This window comes from Stomoxys calcitrans, chromosome 4 (genome assembly GCF_963082655.1).
Source record: "Stomoxys calcitrans chromosome 4, idStoCalc2.1, whole genome shotgun sequence".
NCBI classification, from domain to species: domain Eukaryota; kingdom Metazoa; phylum Arthropoda; class Insecta; order Diptera; family Muscidae; genus Stomoxys; species Stomoxys calcitrans.
The window spans coordinates 96290724-96314064 of NC_081555.1; the positions used below are offsets into that span (position 1 = coordinate 96290724).

Sequence of the window (23341 nt, forward strand, 5' to 3'; positions counted from 1 at the left end):
TTTCGTTACAGTGTGTCAATGTAATGGTCATGCCCGTCGTTGCCGTTTCAATTTGGAGCTCTACAAACTATCGGGTCGTGTGTCGGGCGGAGTTTGCTACAATTGTCAACATGATACCACAGGCCGATACTGTCATTACTGTCGAGAAGGATATTACCGGGACAATACCAAACCGCTCAATCATCGTAAAGTGTGTAAACGTAAGTTGAATGGCCTTTTCTCTTACTTTATTTTTCAATTTCAACAAAACAAAAAATAACCAAAAAGCTCTCTCAGTGTCTACCCCAATCGAATTGAACACAAAAAAAAAAACTGGTGACTGACCAAAAATAAAGCACAAATCTACAACAATTACACCACAGAAAGAAAAAAATACACCAAAATAGAAAGTAAAGTGGGGAAAATTGACATCAAGTCAAATTAAATAAATATTTTTTGCCAGTCGAGTAACACACCCTGCAAACAATTATTTAGCTGTACACCAACTATTTTCCTCACACCCATAATAGAAGCATTTTTACTTTGTCAAGTCAAAGGTGATTTTACCCAGGGAATACCACAACATCATCATTAGTTGGCGGAAACGTGTACTTGAATTTTGTCGCAGTGCCACCCTTAAAATCATCATCCGTTTCTTTGCCCCTTCACAATGTTTCGCGATACCATCGAACCAAACTCACTCACCATTATTTCATATCAAAAGAAAAGTTTCTGTTTTATATCCACTAAATAATCTGTTAGCCATAACTTTCGTCATGGTAAATCGAATTTCCCAACTACAATGGAAACAACCAGCTAACAAAATTCATAGTAAGCTTAACAGGGAGTGTGGGTGAGTGATTGGAGGGGGGAAACGAAACAGGACAAAAAGTCATTGCTGTTAGTGGGACCCTAAGCAAAGACAACTTTAAGCCATTAAGGTGGATTTAAAAGGCATTCCCAATCAATAATCTCTCGCTACCAAATTGGGGTAACAATAAAAGTTTTCATACGAGCAACTCACAAAGCCACTATCATGGCACAGTGTCATGGAGTTATTGTATCATGAATGGCCATATTATAAATGAAAAATTTCCCATTATGCCTTTTTAGTTTCTGCCGTAGCGCAGAGCTTAGCATGTTTGCCTAGGACGCTGAACGCCTGGGTTCGAATCCTGGCGTTAACATTATAAAAGCAATTTTCAGCGGTGTTTATCCCCTCCTAATGCTGGCGACATTTGTGAGGTACTATGCCATGTAAAAATTTCTCCGCAAAGAGGTGTCACACTGCGGCACGTCTTGTGGACTCGTCTTTAAATAGGAGGCCCCTTATCATTGAGCTTAAAATTTGAATCGGACAGCACTCATTAATAAGCGAGAAATTTGCCCCTGTTCCTTAGTTGAATGTTCATGGGCAAAATTTGCTTTTTTTGCCATATAAACCGATCTCGGATCTAGACTTGTTGAGCCTCTAGACGGCGGAAATTTGGTATGAGGTGATTCGTTATGACTTCCAACAACTGTGCCAAGGAAATTCAAAATCGGTTCATAACCTGATTTCACTTCTTGAGCCTCTAGAGGTCGCAATTCATACCCGAATTGGCTGAAATTTCACACAATGACTTCCATTATGGTCTTAAACATGCAACTCCATTATGGTCGGAATCGACCATAACTTAATATAGCTCCAATAACATAGCAATTCTTATCTCATGCGATCCATGGTGGAAGGTAGAAAAGATTCGGCCTGGCCGAACTAAGCCCGCTTTTGCTTGTGCCATTGTTTGTTTTTCTCATTTTTTTTTTCTATACACTACATCCAGTGGAAGCCATACGTTTTAGCTAAATTCCAATCTAATAGAAATTGTTTCGTTCAGATTTTCTATTTTATTTCAGCAAATATTGGAAAACCAAAATAGTATCCCACATGAAGAATAAACAAACGAATGCCAGTGTAGAGATACTCAAACTAATACCTCACACTACTCAACCAACACGTACTCCAGACTTCTGACAAAAGTCCTTTCTATGCGGCACATCAAATAAATGATGGGACTGCTGATGGACGTAGTGACTAATGGTCATTCTGTCTATCATTTTGTGGTTGTTGATGTGACCATCACTGTTCTATTCATCACATTTCCATCATTCAACACTCTCTGTCCAAAGTTGAACCCATTCATTCATTCATTCGTTCGCGGGTTTCTTGTCCATATTCTGTGTTCGTTTGCTCGAAACTTGTTTTCACCGAAATTTTTCTGGTTTTTAAGCCTCAATACCTGCAGTGACCGATAGCTAGCTAGATGGCAAACAATGAATCTTTCAGATATTTTTATTTAGAAATTTTGGTTTTACGTTTCCCTCAAATATTCATTTAATATTTGTATTGTATGGAGGAGGAAATTGAGTTTCGAAAATATTTCATATTACAAAGAACTTTGCTTTATATTTATCACAACATTCTTGAAGGAATATTCGTAGAAAAAATATATTGATGCCTTCACAAGAAAATTATACGGAATACTTTTTCCGAACATTTTAGCTTTTGACCTTAACATGTTTCCACTTAATAATCTGGTAGGTGTTAAATCAATGTTAATTTGACCTGAATATAGATTTTTTCTGATAACTACCATCTGAAAAATAGATATGTGTGCTTGTTTGTACATTTAGCCAAAAAAAAGGAGATGTATTTTAAGAGTACCTCTAAGCTAAAAACTGGCTAAAGATACAGGTTTACATAAAAGGGAGCCTTACGGGAAAGCAAATCATGTAAGACCCGGTAAGTAGGAGGAAATATATGCCATATTCGTGTGGACACCCTTTTAGTTTTAGGTTTGGTTAGGTTTAAGAGGCATTCTGCCATCAGACTCACTTAGACGTTTTCTTCCATTGTGATACCACAGGAACAAGAAGGGAGATGATGCCTTCTAGTTCTTACCGTTGAACCATCCAGATCGCTTTAAAAAGCCCAACAAAGAAGTGAGAACCTAAAGTGGAACTTCTTCTGACTGCCAGTGCGGGACACACACGCAGAAGGTATTTTATAGCCTTTTCTTCTTCGATGTCCTCACAGCTTCCGCAATAGTCGTAACTGGCATCCTTTAGCCTGTCAACATGTTTTCCGATTAGACAGTTACTTGTCATGACAGACACAATGACTGAGACGTCTGTTCTAGCCAGTGACAGCAAGCGGTGGACATCTTCAAGTCTAGATTAGGTCACATAGGTTTGGAATGCTCACAGCACCCTCTTTGTGATCATCTATCATTTGTTGTCCTTCGGGCCTGGTAATGAAAACTTAGCTTACAAACCCACAGATTCCAGTATCCCTGGAATGTGTAGGGGAGTTCCTAATCTCGCAAGCTCGTCCTATTTACAATTCCCTGGGATATATCTGTGGCCCGGCAACCAGAACATGTGAATTTTGAACTGTTCAACCATCTCGTCGAGAGATCTGCAACAGTCAAGGCCCGTTTTTGGGTTCAGAAATACGTTCTCTAGGGATATAATGGCTGCCTTACTGTCTGAGAGGATATGTATGCCAATCGTCGTTTTGACATTATATCTTAGCCATTCCATCACTTCCTTAATGGCAAGGATCTCCGCTTGATACACACTGTAAGTGGGTAACCTTTTCGATATGACCAGTTCTAGATCATAAGAGTAAACCCCAAAGCCCACCTGGTCGTCTAGTTTGGAACCATCCGTATAAAAGTCTATGTAACTTCTGTTACCAGGGATATCGTACTTCCAATCGGTTCTATCTATCGGGCAGGGTGTAATCCACACTTCCTGGAACATCGGTCATTGTATCAAAGATAAAACAGTGTCCGTAGCAGCAACATGACCAAAGAGAAATCTCCCTTAGCCTCACGGCGGAGGTCGTAGCAATTTGTCTAACCACAATGTCCAGAGGCATTGGATGTAGCATTAAATTCAGTGCATCAGATGATGTCGCCCTCAGTGCGGCTATGATCCACAAACAGCCATTCTTTGGATCCGGTCGGCCATTGAATAGTTGTTGGACTTTTAAAGCGCCGTCCACCAGGCCACAACACCATATAGCATCATATGTCTGATAACTGCAGTATATACCCAATGCATGATGCGTGGTCTATACGCCCAACTTTTGCCAAAGGCTCTCTTGCAGATGTATAGGGCAAGAGCTGCCTTTCTTGCACTTTCAAAAATCTTGGATTTGAAGCTCAATTTCCTATCCAGCCAAACACCCAGGTATTTTGCCTTTACTGTAATTGGAACATTCAATCCTCCCAAGGAGACAAGTGCCGCTGTACTTAACTTGTATCTCCTGCTGAAAAGAACTACTTCTGTCTTGCACGGATTTACGCCTAGACCATTTTCGGTACCCACTTCGCTGTTGCACGTAGAGTTTCCCGAAGTATATCTCTTAGAGTGCTGGGAAAATTTCCCCTAACCGCAATTGCCACGTCATCAGCATACGTGACCATTTTTACACCTTTTTCTTACAGAGATAATGGCTATATTCCAAAGTGGAGGAGACAGTACACCTTCTCGTTCCTCTGCTGACCTATCTTCTTTGATCCACAGATCCCAAGCCTGTCGTAATGCATCTTTTAGTACATTATTAAAAGACCTTCAAGAAATGCTACCATTCCTTAGCATCGAGAGAATCCTCTATGTAACCGATTAGGTCGCGAAAGGCTGTTTCAGTGGATTTGCCTTTATTATATGCATGCTGCTGCTGAGACAGGCGATCTCCAGGGATCTTTGTCCTAATATATGTTTATATCAACCTCTCAAGAGTCTTCAGCATAAAGGATGACAGACTAATAAGACGAAAATCTTTCGCGGTCGTGTGGTAAGATTTTCCTGCTTTCGGAATGAAAATAACCTTTGTGTCCCGCAATCCCACTGGTATATGGCGACTTAAAGGAGTTGAAACTTCCTTTCGCCCAAAGGATTTTCGGCTCAGACACAATTTCCCTAATAACCTCCGACGAATGCATTCCAGTGGTAAACTCTTCTGGCGCCACGTTGTCCGTTGGTGAATATCCCGGGTAGTTCTAGTGTTTCCTCACTAGACATTGTCCATGCATTCTTTGTCTTCTGAATATACCTTTTAGTTTTAAGTTGCAATGAATTGTAAATACAGCCCTGCGTGTTAAGTTTCTAACGTCGAACACCAAGAAAAAGCGTGCTAAGTTTGGTCGAATCTTACACAACCTCCAACATGGATCACACTTATCAACTTCTTTGGCCGATATTTCTTTATGGGCACACGAAGAATGATGGATAAGATTTTTTTTTTGCTATTGGAGCTATACGAAGTAATGAATCGATTGGGATTATACTTGACACAGTTGTTGGAAGTCAAACCACTTCATGCTTAATTTCAGCTAAATCGTTTAAGAATTGCGCCCTCTAGCGGCTCAAGAAATGATTGGTTCAGAGATTGATTTATATGGGATCAATATCAGGTAATGAACAGATTTTGGGCCATACTGGGCACAGTTATTGATGATCAAACCAAAAGACTTCATGCAAAATTTCAGCCAAGTTGGATAATAATTGCGCCCTCTAGAGGTTAAGAAATCAAGACCCGAGATCGGTTTATATGGGAGCTATATCAGGTAATGAACCAATTTGAACCATACTTAGGACAGTGTTTGGAAGTAAAAATAAAATACTTGGTGCAAAATTTCAGCCAAATCGCTAAAGAGTTGCGACCTGTGGAGGCTCAAGATGTCAAGGTGCAGGATCGGTTTATATGGCAGCTATATCAAAACATGGACTGATATAGCCAATTTACAATGCCAACGTTCTCACACATAAAGGAAGTATGCGTGCAAAATTTCAAGTGCAAAGACGGACAGACAGAGCTAAATCGACATAGATTGTCAAGACGATCAACAATATAAATATCAATATTTCGATGTGTTACAAACAGGAAGACAAAATTAGTATACCACCCATCCTATAGTGGGGGGTATAAAAATTCAAATAACAGTGTTAACTGAACGTAAATGCAAGGACAAACACTCAAATGTAAACCAGTAAGGATAGGCTAAAGTTGGGCGGAGCCGACTATATAATACCCTACACCTACCTTACAATTATAAATTCCCACAATAGATATATGTATATGAGAGCCATATCTAAATTTGAACCGACTTTTTCGAACAGATCCTTTGAAAATTGTTGTTACTACGGCCATGTAAGTGCAAATCAGGCGATACATATTGCAAATTGCTAACTTTGCCCATGAACATTCACCTAAGGAACAGGGCAAACTTCTCACACATCAATGAGTGCAGTCCGATTCAAGTTTAAGCTCAATGATAAGGGGCCTCCTTTTTATAGCCGAGTCCGTACGGCATGTCGCAGTGTGATACCTCTTTGGAGAGAAGTTTTACATGGCATAGTAGCTCACAAATGTTTCCAGCATTAGGAGGGGAAAACCACCGCTGAAAATTTTTTCTGATGGTCTCGTCAGGATTCAAAGCCAGGCGTTCAGCGTCATAGACGGACATGTTAACCTCTGCGCTACGATACATTTATGGGAGCTATATCTAAATCTGAACCGATTTTGATAAAATCTCGCAGATATGTTAAGATCAGCAACAAAACACTCTGTACTAAATTTTGTGCAAATTTTTTGAAAATTGTAGTTCCTACGGCCATTACAGTGCAAATCGGGCGATACATATACATGGGGGCTATATCTAAATCTGAACTCATTTTGATGAAATATAGCAGATATGTTAAAATCAGTAACAAAACACTCCGTGCCAAATAGTGTGCAGATCGGTTGGAAATTGTAGTTACTACGGCCATTTAAGTGCAAATCGGGCGATGCATATAAAGGGTGATTTTTTTGAGGTTAGGATTTTCATGCATTAGTATTTGACAGATCACGTGGGATTTCAGACATGGTGTCAAAGAGAAAGATGCTCAGTATGCTTTGACATTTCATCATGAATAGACTTACTAACGAGCAACGCTTGCAAATCATTGAATTTTATTACCAAAATCAGTGTTCGGTTCGAAATGTGTTCATTCACCGTAACGTTGCGTCCAACAGCATCTTTGAAAAAATACGGTCCAATGATTCCACCAGCGTACAAACCACACCAAACAGTGCATTTTTCGGGATGCATGGGCAGTTCTTGAACGGCTTCTGGTTGCTCTTCACTCCAAATGCGGCAATTTTGCTTATTTACGTAGCCATTCAACCAGAAATGAGCCTCATCGCTGAACAAAATTTGTCAAAATTTGAACACATTTCGAACCGAACACTGATTTTGGTAATAAAATTCAATGATTTGCAAGCGTTGCTCGTTAGTAAGTCTATTCATGATGAAATGTCAAAGCATACTGAGCATCTTTCTCTTTGACACCATGTCTGAAATCCCACGTGATCTGTCAAATACTAATGCATGAAAATCCTAACCTCAAAAAAATCACCCTTTACATGGGCGCTATATCTAAATCTAAACCGATTATATTGAAATCTTGCAAATATGTTAAGATCACTAACAAAACACTCCGTGCCAAATGTTGGGCAGATCGGTTGGAAATTGTAGTTACTACAGCCATTTAAGTGCAAATCGGGCGATACATATACATGGGAGCTATATCTAAATCTGAACCGATTTTTACCAAAATCAATAGAGTTTGTCCTTGGGTCAAATAAGAGACAAGTGCAAAATTTCGTGATGATTGGACAACAAATACGACCTGTACCTTGATTGCAAGAATACATGGACTCATAGAAGGACTAATGGACGGACGGACAGACGGGCATGGGTTAATCGAACCAGAATTTGATTCTGAGTCGATCGGTGTACTTATGGGTCTAGTTCTTCTCCTTCTTAGCGTTGCAAACAAATGCACAAACTTATAATACCCTGTACCACAATGGTGGTGTAGAGTGTAACAAGAATACCCGAAGGTAACAATTACCACCGAATTTATTTAAATATTGAAAACCCATGACATATTTGTGTTTCTTATTCCCGACTTATTTTGGTAATTGTTTCTTTTTAACTCTTCGAATTTCCATGCCAATTTTATATGGGAGATTGCAAGGGAAGCGAGCTCGTTGTCCAGAACAAAATCCGATGTAGACTGCTTCAAAATTTCATTCATCGTAATGCCAAAGTTTTCATACTGCCTTCCTTTTCTTTATGGCACTTCAATTCATTTCCCTTCATATGGCATAACAAGTATTTTTATGCATTTTAAAACCAGAAAACTATATGCTTTTCCCCCTTCCAAAAGTTTTTTTTTGTGTAGATTATTAACCCTACCTCCCATAACACCCCCAACAAGTACTTGCCTTTTCGCTTGCAGTCCTATTAATATTTCAACTGTTTGGTACTTGACACAGAAATCCAAGAGCAAATGTTTGTTCACTTATCTCGATGAAAAGCAAACACATTTATAATGCCATACTTTTTCTAACATTTTAGTCACTTCTGCCCGAGAAAATTCAGGTCATTTGCCATCGATATGAATCTTTAAAAGATTTGTAAGTTTCATTTTGTTCTATACATAGTAGGCTTCTCTATATATATATGGCTACCTTATTGTGGATATGCACGGTGAAAAAAGTTGTATTATGCGATAAACATCATTAGAGATTAATATTAACTTTTTTCCATGTAAATAAAGGCCATTGAGAATGAAACAGATTTTAGAAAAACAACGTTGAAAACTTTTGTAAAGAAACAGAAACTTTTTTTTATCAACCATCACGGAGGGGATGTCCTCTTGTATATTTGCAATGGATTTCGTTGTTGCTGTTGTTGTAGTAACCACATAAGAGTGTTTGCAGGTGGAGGTAGCGATGGAATGTTATGGCACATTCCTGCAGCGAACTGTCATATGGACAGGAACGAGCTTTGTCACCTATAAGAGCTTGACCAAGATCGCTACCTCCACCTGCAAACACTCTTATGTTATTTAAAGGCGCCAATATCTCGCCTTTGGATGGGAACCCATATACAAACTAATCCAAAAGGGTGATCTATAAGGAACCTCGATATAAATTGATAAGAATTATTGCACACACCGATCGCCCCGGTAGCCGATTTGGTAGCGTACTCTGATTACCAGTGTGGGTAATCGATTCCCACCAGAGGGCTGGTCTGTAGCTTCTATGGTATCGCAATAGACTAAAATTATCTGAGTCTATTTGAAAATAGACAGTCACTCTACCCTAATCTATTACCGACACAAAAAGCGAAAAATGTTGATAGAAGTGCACTATACAAGAAAAAAACGAAATGGAAAGATGTGAGTGTGAGCGAATTGAGATGTACAGGAGTCAGAATAAAGTCCGGAAATTCTACCAAAGAATTAAACATCAAACCGACGGCTTTGGTGCAGGCACAACCTCCTGCAGAGACAATAAAGGAAATCTGCTAACTGACACAACAACAACATGCTAAGGATATGGAAAGAACATTTTACCCAACTGCTAGGGTCCGATGTTGGCGGCCAAGAGGATACTGCAGAACCAATCAATGATGATGGTATAGAATGTTTACCTCCTAGTCAGAATGAGGTCCAAGTAGCAGTGACTAAAGAACAATAAGGCAGCAGGAGCCGACGGGTTACCCGCTGAACTATTAAAGACCGGAGGCGACACGTTGATAAGGCGTATGCATCAGCTTATCTGCGCAATCTGGCTAGAAGAACGCACACCCGATGACCTGGGAAATCCACCCTGTTGACTACAAAGCCTCTTTGTTGACTACAAAGCCGTCTTCGATACTCCTTTACGTTCAAAGGTATTTCAAGTCATGTCTGAGTTTGGTATCCCTGCAAAATTAATAAGACTCTGCAGAATGACTCTTGCTGATATGCGTTCCTCAGTAAGAATAGGAAAGAATCTTTCCGAACCATTTAATTCCAAACGAGGTTTCAGACAAGGATACAGCTATCGTATGATCTCTTTAATATCCTGTTGGAGAAGTTTATACGAGAGACAGATGTGAATAGATATGGCACACTAATCACAAGAAAAGACATGCTACTCCGTTGGTCTCCGATTTAATTTCTCTATTTGCTTATCGCCTTCTTTTATTTTTCCACTACCTTGAAGATTGCGGAGTAAAACACTAGTGGTCGATTACTCGAAGGGTTGTTGGCCTCGCCTGTTTTAGGAAGGCCTGAACGCTCACAAACCTCTAACGCAATGGAAAGATACGCTGGATTGAAAAGATTGCTTAAAGGACAAGCAGTAGTCAAAAAAACACTTGCATACGACAATTAACGATATGTCATTCGGGACCTAGGATTTATTTACGTCGTGTTCTCCAAGAACTCTTTTAAATCACGTGTCCGAAAATATATCGAAAGCGCACAACTATATACGTCTTGAATAAAGGAGAGTTTTTGATTGCTTCCCAGCATAGAAGAGTTTCTTACAAAAGTGTAAGCCAGCTGGTTAGCTTTATAAACAGTGAATATCTGGTCGACATTCAAAGGTTGGCATGCCCAAAGAGTTTGCCTCAGAACGAAAACAATCCTAAACACATTTGATACAGTTGTTACCTGCTATGGTAATTCAATATTTAATACAAGAAGGTCTTTTTTGTGGTTTGAAACAGAATTTGTGAGAGTTCATGTTGGTCCCCAAATATTCTGAAATTGTTGATCCCTATGGTTACGAGTACACTATGAACTGCAGTTTTTCTCAGTGTACTATTTTCTTTTCTTGCATCAAAAAAATTTTAATATCTTAATTTTCCACAATATCACCTCGACGCTTAACTTTATTGCGTTTGACGCCTTACAATAGCTATCAAGATTTTTCACAAATTTTAAGTGTCTATAGATTATCAGAGATTTTGTTTTAATAGAAAACCGCAGATAGAATACAAAGATAACAAGTGGTGGAGGGGCCAGAGTAGTAAAGTTGAGTATACAAAACTTCACAAACAACAGAAATCTGTTGGTGAAAAGCTTTAAAGGCCACCCACAAGGGGCCACCACGATAATGTGGCATAGTCAACAACCATAGGAACTCTCACAACCAAGGGACCATCCCAGCCTATTCCATCCCACAAGCCAAGCAGTTAAACAGAGGAAAACAAACCGTTGTCTACCAACTACCCGAAAAACTTTACCTCAAAGTGTAATTTAAATTCAATTAAAAAGTAATTTTATGTTTAATTTAAATATTACCCACCCCCCCTTCAAATATGCTCTTCATTCAGTGCTCTCAAAATACTCGTGGCGGCGTTTGTAATTGAACTCTGATGATGGCTGAACAATATTGCTGTCGTCGATGTAGTCGTCGCAGAAGTAGCAGGGAGAGCGTCATGCCCCTAATGGGGAAAATCAGAGACCAACAACTCGTAAGCTCGCTTCGACCAAAAAATTAAATTTGGTGATGAAATATAAAAGGCATGAAGAGCCGCCAAAAATAAATTTGATAAAAACCACAATCCATCGTCATCAGTATCCACTCTGCTTCAGTATACTCTACTTGCCGTTCTCTGTATTTCAATTTATTTGCTTCACCATCAATACCCACAAGCCAAACGATTGTCGATAAAAATAATTCCCATAGCCAGCCATTTTAAGGTGTCCAGCCAACAGTGCGTGTAGTGCTTTGGGGAAACTTTAATTTGATTTGGATTTAAATTTAATGGAATAACAGAATTTAAGGCTAAAGTGTTAGAATGGGAAGTGTCTTAGAGAGATACATATAGAATAGGCAGTTAGTTTTCTGCCTTTTCCGTTGAAACTGAAAATTGGAGAAATATTTGGGATTTAAAATTGATACTGTTCATCATTGTATGGAATGTTTATTGCAAATGCTCACTCATCTAATCTATTTACGTCATATCGATTTGCACAGGGCTCTTGCAGATGGCATACGAAAGACCTAGAGGTCTTAACGTAAACCCAGAAAAGACTGAGATCCGTCTGTTTACGAGAAAGATGAAGTTGGCCCAATTTAAGGCCCCTCGTTTCCTCAATAGAACGATTTCTTTATTCGACAAGGTCACATACTAAAGGGGTTTCTTGGATAGGAAATTGAACAGGAAGTGCCACATTCAGGAGCTTACTGAGAAGGCAGGATGTTGGACAGTATATAGACGTGCCTTAGGTTTGAATTTGGGTCTGAATCCAAGGATAATACACTCACTCTACAAGTGCCTGACCAATACTAACTTACGCCTCTGTTAAGTGGATGGCAAAGGAGAAAAGGACCAGAGATCGGGTTGAATGCCATTTTCATTGCCTATGAATCCATTCCTAAAAATAATGCATATTGCCGTCACTACACATCATTTCAAAGCAAAAGCATTCAAAGAGAATGTGACGAAAGCAATTTATCACATGTCTTTTGTCTATCTGACTGAACATTCTCAGAGGCAACCAATATGCAGCGAATGTTGGATCAATCGTGAGATTGAGACAACCTTAGGCATTAGTGGGGCCATCATACATTCAATATTGCATGAACATTTGATCGTAAAAATATTTGTTGGTGTTGGATCCCACAAAATTTGTCAATCGCTCAAAAAAGGCTCGTGTGGATTTGTCGAAAAAATGCTCCAAAATTACGATCGCGGTGCTACGAAACACGTCTATGACATTGTGACAGATTATGAGCCCGAAAGTAAACAGCAGTCGACTGTATGGGTGTTTCAAGATGAGCCAAATCCAACAAAAGTTGCTCGCGCATGAAGCATTTCCAAACAAATGATCGCCTGTTTTTTCGAAAAAACTGGACATGTCGCAATCGTACCATTAGAACAACACAGAAAAGTCAATTCTGAGTGGTTCACAACCATTTGCTTGCCAGTTGTCCTTTAAGAAATCAGGAGAACCAACCGCCGAAGACGATGTTTTGAGCACTCAAAACATCGATTTAATGAGTCATACGCTGTATTGTCCTGACTTGGCACCGAATGACTTCTTTTTATTCCCGTACGCAAAAAATAAAATGAGAGGTAACATTTTCGACACCTGAAGAAGCGGTTGATGCGTTCAGAATGCATGTTTTGAAGATTACTCAATCAGAGTGGCAAAAAAGCTTCGACAATTGGTTCAAACGCTTATGAAAGTGTATAAATCCTAATGGGAAATATTTTGAAAAACAATAAAGCGATTGTCACTTTACTCCCAAATTCGTACTCTACTCCGAAACACCTGTCATTTGAGTCTCATATTGTTCCGATCTGTTCAATATCATTTTAAGTGGTTTTTGTGGTAAGGGGGAGGGTCCGCCCCCTTCCGATATCAACAAATTATAGTCTATTGCTCCTTCCAGAGCATATTCACAATCTACTCCCGCATAGCTTTCATTTGAGCCCCTTATTGTCATGATAGTCAAGATAGCGGCCATTTGTGTACCTGGATCTAATTTTGAATGCCATATTCGTGTTCTACCTTCATTTGATACCCATATTGTCCCGACCGGCCCACTTTTAATTTGGGTGGCGCATTTGGGGTAAGGGGGAGGGCTCGCCTCTTTTCCGATATCAAAAAATTATATAGCCTATTGCTCCTTCCAGATCAATCTACACAATCTGTGAAAATTTCGGTTTTGCTGTTTTTGAGTCTATGCTGAACCAACAAATTTACAAACCCGCTGACAAATCCCAAAATTAAAGAAGTGTTAAAAAATATTCCGTTGAAAACTCTAAAAATTATTCCCAACAACACTATTAACATAGGTCACAAGATGATCTTGCAATGCCAGTTGGCGCACACTATCAATGGTTTCTGGAACAACAACTGAGGGTCCGGCCCCCTAGATACTTGGACCTAATTTTTAGTATTCGATATTCGTACTCTACTCTAAAGTACATCTCATTTGAGTTCGATACTATCCAGATCGATCCACTTTGATTTTGGGCGGTGCTGTTGGGGTAGGCTTGGCTAGGTTAAGTGGCAGTCTGCCCACAGACTCACTTAGACGTTTTCGTCCATTGTGATACCACAGAAACAGAAGAAGGAAAATGCCTTCTAGTTCTTACCATTGAACCATCCAGATCGCTTTAAGAAGCCCAATAACTTGCGAATGTTCACATCCGCTAAATCAGACAGATTCTCAAAGAAATGAGAACCTAAAGTGAAACTTCTTCCGACCGCTAGTGCGGGACATACACAAAGAAGATGTTCTATAGTCTCTTCTTCTTCGATGTCCTCACAGCTGCTGCAAAAGTCGTTGCCGGCAACCTTCAGTCTGTCAGCAGGTTTTCCGATTAGACAGTACCCAGTCATGATGGACACAAGACTGAGACGCGTGTTCTAGCCAATGACAGCAAAGCGGTAGACCTCTTCAAGTCTAGATTAGGCCACACAGTTTTGGAATGGTCGCAGCCCCCTCTTTGTGACCATCTATCATTCGTTGTCCTTCGGAACGCAACTCAAAAGCAAGCATAAATGCGTTATGAAAGCCAATGGTAGCAATCTGTTCTCTGTTAGGGACATTACAATAGGTTCGAAACCTATGGGGCGATAAGAATCACGCCTTCTGAAGACAATGCAAGATATCTGACCAATAGACATTAGGGTGATGGCTTTTTTACAACATTATATCCCTGTATCATATTTTGGTGAGTTTTTATCTAAGATTGGATAAAATCTTTCATATAAGGTGATTCGTAAAAAAAATTCACTCACGAAATGATTTAAAAAATTTCACAAAAATTTGATTTTAAAGTGGTTTGTGCGTCACTTTTTTATATCCTTCACCATAAGATGGGGGTATAGTAATTTCGTCATTCTGTTTTTAACATCTCGAAATATGCATCTGAGACCCCATAAAGTATATATATTCTTGATTGTCATGTCATGTTAAGTCAATGTAGCCATGTCCGTCCTTCTGTCCGTCCGTCTGTCTGTCGAAAGCACGCCAACTTTCGAAGTAGTCGCTTGAAATTTTGCACAAACACTTTTTATAAGTGTAGGTCGGTTGGTATTGTAAATGGGCCAAATCGGTCCATGTTTTGATATAGCTGCCATATAAACTTGACTTCTTGAGCTTCTAGAGGGCGTAATTCTCGTCCTATTTGACTGAAATTTTGCACGTGGTGTTTTGGTATCACTTCCAACAACTGCGCTAAGTATGAGTAAAGTTATCCGCTTGAAATTTTGCACAAACACTTTTTATTAATGTAGGTCGGTTGGTGTTGCAAATGGGCCAAATAGGTCCATGTTTTGATAAAGCTGCCATATAAACTGATCTTGGGTCTTGACTTATTGAGCCTCTAGAGGGCGCAATTCTCGTCCTATTTGACTGAAATTTTGCACGTGGTTTTTTGGTATCACTTACAACAACTGCGCCAAGTATGTTTGAAATCGGTCCTTGTTTTGATATAGCTGCCATTTAAACCGATCTTGGGTCTTGACTTCTTGAGCCTCTAGAGGGCGCAATTCTCGTCCGATTTGACTGAAATTTTGAATGAGGTGTTTTGTTATGACTTCCAATAACTGTGTTAAGTATGCTTCTAATCGGTCCTTGTTTTGATATAGCTGCGATATAATCCGATCTTGGGCCTTGACTTCTTGATCCCCAAGAGGGCGCAATTCTCTTCCGATTTGACTGAAATTTTGCATGAGGTGTTTTGTTATGACTTCCAAACAAATGTGCTAAGTATGAGTAAAGTTATCCGCTTGAAATGTTGCTCAAACACTTTTTATTAGTGTAGGTCGGTTGGTGTTGTAAATGAGCCAATTCGGTCCTTGTTTTGATATAGCTGCAATATAAACCGATCTTGGTTCTTGACTTCTTGGGCCTCTAGAGGGCGCAATTCTCGTCCTATTAGACTGAAATTTTGCACATGGTGTTTTGGTATCACTTCCAACAACTGCTCCAAGTATGTTTCAAATCGATTCATAATCTGGTATAGCTGCCATATAAACCGATCTTGGGTATTGACTTCTTGAGCCTCTAGAGGGCGCTATTCTCATCCGATTTGACTGAAATTTTGCACGAGGTGTTTTGTTATGACTTCCAATAACTGTGCTAAGTATTATTCATTTGTATAGCTGCCATATAAACCGATCTGGGATCTTGACTTCTTGAGCCTCTTGGAGGGCGCAATTCTTATCCAATTGGTCTAAAATTTAGTACAACGATTTCTCTGGTGACTTTCAACATACGTGTCCAATATGGTCTGAATCGATCAATGGCTTGATGCAGCTCCCATATAAACTTATCTCCTTATTTTGATTCTTGAGTCCCTACAAGGCGCAATTCGTATCCGAATGAACTGAAATATTACACAATGACTTCTACAATATTCAGCACTCATTTATGGTCTGAATCGGGCTATAACTTGATATAGCTCTAATAGCATAACAGTTCTTATTCAATATTCTTTGTTTGCTTAAAAAGAGATACCGCGCATAGAACTCGACAAATGCGATCCATGGTGGAGGGTATATAAGATTCGGCCCAGCCGAACTTAGCACGCTCTTACTTATTTAATTTACTAATGAAATAAATTATATGCTAGTGTTTAATGAACGAAAGTTCATTCATTCCTCTCCCTTAAGAACAAATTCCTAAATTGACTTGCCGGCTTGAAACGTATTGTACGCAAAGAATATTTGTTAAATACTTACTAGGGAAATGACTTTTATACAACTTAGTTTCCCTGTATCATATTTTGATTGTTTTTATTTAAAATTAGAGAAAATCTTAAATATAAAGCGATTCGATAAGAAATTAAATTTTTTCCGGGTAGTTTTTTTATACTTCATGTGCAAAATGTGACTTTTAGCTTTTATGGCTTATAATCTTTTTGAATATACATACATGCCATATACAGATTTATTTCAATAACAACTTAATTGTAATTAATTATTATTCTTTCCTTGTTTTCTCTCCCTTTTAGGATGTGATTGCCACCCTGTGGGCTCCACAGGTAAAACATGTAATCATTTAAGTGGTCAATGTCCCTGCAAGGAAGGTGTTACCGGACTGACGTGCAATCGCTGCGCACGTGGATATCAGCAAACACGTTCTCATGTGGCACCCTGTATAAGTAAGTCATACGCCATGTTTAAAAGTGAAATTAATTGATTTATAAACAAGAAGACCAGCGAGAAAGGCAAACAAGCAAAAACAAAAAAAAAACAACAGCAAAATGAATGCACGATTGTGTACAGCTCTAACTAGGACTTTAACTGACTCTCCGTCGACGGCAACTGACAGAGTGACAGAAAATGAATTTAATTACAACAATTTCATTATGATAACTCTTGCTGTTGCTTGCTCGCTTGCTTGCTTGCGTCGACGTCGTAAGGTGTTGTTTTGCAGTATTAATTCTTGCCGTTTTTTCTTTGCTCTTTCTTTTTCTTGTTTTTTTCCATTTTTTGTTTCTTTTGGAAATGTATTATTGCATTGCCTGTGGTGCTGTGGCGCTGTGCACACTTTTAATTTCATTTGATGGCTATGGATTTTGCCAACCATTTCAACTTCTGGCCACCATGATCGTTTGCTGGATGATGGCTGATGGACGGACCACGTAATGCCCATGATTATGGATGTGATGTGAATGTTGTTATGGGCATCACTTTACAACTCATCCGATGGAATGCAACGAACCCTTTACATTCGAATGCGGATGCTGATGCCGTCACTGATGCATTTATTTGCTAATGCCCACTGTGTTCATTTTGCCCGTGCTACCCAATTAACAGAAGTGCCAACAAATGCAAATATGATACAGGCGGAGAGTGCAGCGGTTAGTGAATACAGAGAACCCACCCAAGCTGAGGAAATGAAGAAATGTAAGTGGAATTGTATTAGAAGAAGAACTAACCATATGGAAGGTTATTATTATAAAGGGTTATAATTGGAAAACTATGTGAAAATTAAATCGAAATTTTATTGCGTTCTCGAAAAGACCATTAACAGTGGGTTGCCCAAAAAGTAATAGCGGATTTTTTAAAAGAAAGTAAATGCATTTTTAATAAATCTTAGAATGAACTTTAATCAAATATATAATTGCCATTTTGTTCGATAACCTTTTGCCATCTTCCTGACAAATTTAGTATTCCACGCTCATAGAACTTCTGGCCTTCATCTGCAAAAAACTGAACCAAGTGCGATTTTATAGCCTCATCATTGCCGAAAGTTTTACCATTTAAGGAGTTCTGCAAAGATCGAAATAAATGGTAGTCTGATGGTGCAAGGTCAGGGCTATATGGTGGATGCATCAAAAGTTCCCAGCCAAGCTCACTCAATTTTTGGCAAGTGACCAAAGATGTGTGCGGTCTAGCGTTGTCCTGGTGGAATATGACACCTTTACGATTGACCAATTCTGGTCGCTTCTCCTTGATGGCTGTATTCAATTTGTCCATTTGTTGACAGTAAACATCCGAATTAATCGTTTGGTTCCTTGGAAGCAGCTCAAAATATACCACACCCTTCCAATCCCACCAAACAGACAGCATAACCTTCTTTTGGTGGATATCAGCCTTTGAAGTGGTTTGAGCTGGTTCACCATGCTTGGGCCATGATCGTTTTAGACTAACGTTGTTGTAAACAATCCATTTTTCATCTCCAGTTATGATTCGTTTTAAAAACGGATCGAATTCATTGCGTTTAAGGTGCATATCACAAGCGTTGATTCGGTTTGTTAAATGAATTCCTTTCAATACATGTGGTACCCAAATATCAAGCTTTTTCACCAGTCCAAGACTTTTTATGTGATAATGAACGGTTGATTTTGGTATATTTAACTTCTCTTCTATCTCACGCTCAGTTACATGACGATCCAATTCGATTAATGCTTTGATTTGGTCATCATAAACTTCATTTGGCCGACCGAAAAATCTGCAATTACTTTTTGGGCAACCCAATAGCTACAATTCTAGGTCAGCTCCCTATTTTATGGGAATCTTCTTTATATACTAAAAACTTTGTCATAATTAGCTTCAATTTCGCTAGTTTCTCTTTCGAGATGAGCTTAATGATTAATAATTTTATACAATGGAAAAATGAAAGTCACAGAAGATCCATCACACCAACAATGGTTAGCTTAGGTAAGAGTGGCAGTCCTTTACAGACTCACTTAGACAATTTTAAGTCCATTGTGATACCACAGTAGCGACTGACCAAGGCTTCTGGCGGGAATCGAACTCACGACCCCTGCACTGGTAATCCAAACAAGCTTCCAACTCGGCTACCGGGTCGCCCATCACACCAACCATGATTTGACCCGTTTCGACCTCTTGGTTAGAGGGGGTCATCACCAGAAATCTTTAGGTGTGAGGGCTTCATAGGTCGTACGTTGGTAGGTTGTATTTATTTCGAAGAAATTGTGAAACATTCACTATGAAATGCATACAACACACTAACTAATCCCGAGTCTTTGTTCTACTGGCTGTGTCACTTTTCTATTCCATTTTAATTGGGAAAATTTAAATGGGAAAAATTGAAATCTGAAATTAAAATATCTCAAAAATGTCGCCAGCATTAGCTAGGGAAGAGGTGCCTCTAAAATTGTATTAAATTTTTCGCTAGAAGTCGAACCCAGGCGTTCACGTCGTAGGCGGACTAACTTTTTCACTACGGTGGACTCCAAGTTACTGTAAAATACTGTTGAAAAAAGTATTTAGCGAAGCAGATACCTAAGAAAAATACACCGTTCATTAGCGTAACCTGCCTATATGTCTGTGGGAGCTAAAACCCTTTGAAAAGTACAAAAACTAGTAAGACTATTATTAAAGGTTCTAATCTCCCCCCACACGCCTTTCTGCTCTTATGATACCGATAATACTAATGGGTAATCCCATAATGTCTAAACTCAGTCGACCTGGGAATAAAAACGGAGACAACGAAGTACATGTTGAGTATTATGCAGGCATTTTCCGTTGGAAATTTAGGATCACTAAGGTTAAGCGAAGGCTCATCCTTAGGAACTTTTGGATAAAGGAAGCCTTAAGGAACTTGCAACCATTTAAGTCATCCAGACCTGATGGAATATTACCGGCATCACTTCTGAAGGAAGCGAATTACCCGGCGCCCCATCTTGCCGCTATATGCACAGATAACCCAGGACTTGCAAATACTCCGAAAGCTTGGCAAAAGCCAACTTTGATGTTTATACCCGACAGGTGAGGATATGCGGCACCAATGACCTGTACACCTATAAGGCTTACTCACAATTTTGCAGCGTATAGTCAATACCTTAATAAAAAGTAGGATATTCAGCAAATTGCTCAGATAAGAGCAGCATGCGTATGTCAAAAGCAAATCGGGGAGACGTCGCTATGCGAGGTTGTGCATAGAATAGAAGAATCTTCCGATGCTAAGATGTATACCTAAGCGGTTTCCATTGACAGCAAAGACTTATAAGAATGTGAGGGCCGACGCACTGAGCCATTCCTTAGACTAGTCCAATTCCTTAGGGACTGGATAAACCACTTGCTAAATAAATGATTAAATTACGGGTGACACAACATTCGCAAGTTGAAAATTTCCCCATGAATATTTCATAATACTTCTCTTATAACAATGAGTACTGTCCATTTCAAGTCTAAGCTCAATGATAAGAAATAAATCGTATTTGAATCGTATTTGCCAAATCCTTTGCCCGACATCTCTTTATAGGCAAACAAAGGATAACGGGTAAAATTTGTCATGCTATTAAAGCTATATCACCTTATGGACCGATTCAGGCTATATTTGGTTGGAGGTAGTCATTTAGCAAAATTTCAGCCACATCGGAAAAGAATCGAGACATCGGTTTATATGGAAGCTATATCAGGTTAGAAACCGATTTAGACCATACTTGGCATAGTTGTTGGAAGACGAAACAAACCCATCATGCAAAATTTCAGCTAAAAATCGGATAATAATTTCGTACCCAAGTGGCTCAAAAAGTCAAGATCCCACATCGGCTTATATGGCAGCTATATCAGATTATGAACCGATTTAGACCATACTTCACTTCATGCAAAATTTCAGCCAAGTCGAAAAATAATTGCCACCTCAAGAGGGTCAATACTCAAGATCCGAGATCATGATTCATATGGCAGCTATATCAGGTTATGAACCGATTTGAACAATACATTGCACAGTTGTTGAAAGTGATAACAAAACATCTAAAGGGTGATTTTTTTGAGGTTAGGATTTTCATGCATTAGTATTTGACAGATCACGTGGGATTTCAGATATGGTGTCAAAGAGAAAGATGCTCAGTATGCTTTGACATTTCATCATGAATAGACTTACTAACGAGCAACGCTTGCAAATCATTGAATTTTATTACCAAAATCAGTGTTCGGTTCGAAATGTGTTCATTCACCGTAACGTTGCGTCCAACAGCATCTTTGACAAAATACGGTCCAATGATTCCACCAGCGTACAAACCACACCAAACAGTGCATTTTTCGGGATGCATGGGCAGTTCTTAAACGGCTTCTGGTTGCTCTTCACTCCAAATGCGGCAATTTTGCTTATTTACGTAGCCATTCAACCAGAAATTAGCCTCATCGCTGAACAAAATTTGTCAAAATTTGAACACATTTCGAACCGAACACTGATTTTGGTAACAAAATTCAATGATTTGCAAGCGTTGCTCGTTAGTAAGTCTATTCATGATGAAATGTCAAAGCATACTGAGCATCTTTCTCTTTGACACCATGTCTGAAATCCCACGTGATCTGTCAAATACTAATGCATGAAAATCCTAACCTCAAAAAAATCACCCTTTATTAATAATTTCAATCAAATCGGTTAATAATTGTGCCCTTTAGAGGCTCAAGAAATCAAGATCCAAGTTAGAATTACATGATATCTATATCAAAACACGGACCGATATAGTCCATAAGCAATTCCCACCAACCTACACCAATGGGAAGTATTTCTGAAAACTTCAAGCGCCAAGCTTTATTCCTTCGAAAGTTAGCGTTCTTTCGATAGACGAACGGACGTGGCCATATGGTATTAGAATGTCAAGATAATCAATAATATGTACTTCGTTGGGTCTCAGATCAATATTTCGATGTATTGCAAAAGTAATGACGAAATTAGTATACCCCAAAAGTGTCGCCAGCGTTAGGAGTAGATAACCACGACTGAAAATGTTTTCTGATTTTCTCTCCGTGATATGAACTCAGACTTTCAGCGTCAAAGGGACATGCTTAACACTGAGCCACAAGGCACACAAATTTTAGTTTTGGAAACAGGGTTTCAAACCCGGCCGTTAAGCGTCATAGGCGGACATACTAACCTCTGCGCTACGGGCTCTATCATAGGCAGGTTGTAATTGAAGATGGGCTGTATCGAGCTATATCCTTATACAAACCCCAAATCCCAATCTGGCGATTAAAGGTTTTAAGCCCATAACAGACGCTTTTGTTGAAATTTGGACAGTAAGTTGTGCTAGACCCATTTACATCCGTGCTTTGAGTCCTTATCCGATTTCTGTACCATATCACATATTTTATCATCATATCACATTATAAGTATCTACCATATAGACCGACTTCCTCATTTAAAGTTTTGGGCCAATTAAAGCCTCATCTACCACCCGAATTTGATGAAATTTGGAACAATTAGTCGTACTAGACCCATTTACATCCGTGCTTTGACACCTTATCCGATTTCTGTACCATATCAAACAGTTAGGTACAGTTTTTTCTCAGTCCACGATTATAACCCTTTATAACTAAACTAGATCTCTTGTTAAATCATTTCTAAATAACATCTTCTATTTTGTTGTTTTTACTTTAACTTTTGCTTTTTTGACATTTTTACTCTATTCCATCTTCCATTCTGCAACAGATTGTGGCAAATGTAAAGCAACACCGAAAAAATTGAATTTAAATAAATTCTGCATGGAAGATTATGGTAAGTTGAATATGAAATCCTAGAGATTATTGCTTAATATCCTCAAATTTGTTGCTGCCGGCAAATGTATGCGTGTGTGTTAGCTCTATAATTTGTAACTCTATATTGCTTTGTGTAGCTTATGTTTGCAAATTCGTTTTTTTCCTATTCTGCAGCTCTTATTGCCAAAGTCATTGGCCATGACCGTGCTTCGCAGGATATCAGTACTGAAAAATTCTCCATTGAACGCCAAAATGAAATTTTCAAATATGAAATCAATATTCATACAATATTTAAACGCAATCCAGTGATGGGCACAACAAGTTCGATGCTGGCCCGGGGTCATATGATGTGGTTGGTGCCGCGGAAAAATCTCGAATGTCAATGTCCAAAAATTAAAATGAACAAGTAAGTGGGGAAAAGTAGATTTTTTGCAACAATATGACACTTAAGACTCAAGTATGTTTTAAGAGTTCCTCTTATTATTTATTTAAAATTAATTAATAGATTATTTATATATAGAAAAAGGTATCGTTTTTACTTTTATGCAATTCTTCG

At 38.9% G+C, this 23341-nt stretch overlaps 1 protein-coding gene across 1 annotated transcript in view; it reads left to right on the plus strand.

Annotated features, from left to right (window-relative positions):
• The window catches only part of LOC106080990 (netrin-B), a 581740-nt gene that overhangs the window by 556213 nt on the left and 2186 nt on the right, over positions 1-23341 (plus strand). Inside the window, exons 2-6 of the mRNA XM_013242649.2 lie at positions 12-200; positions 16836-16985; positions 17644-17733; positions 22739-22804; positions 22960-23191. Of these exons, the coding sequence (XP_013098103.2) occupies positions 12-200; positions 16836-16985; positions 17644-17733; positions 22739-22804; positions 22960-23191 (727 nt within the window). The remainder of the gene's footprint in view (positions 1-11; positions 201-16835; positions 16986-17643; positions 17734-22738; positions 22805-22959; positions 23192-23341) is intronic.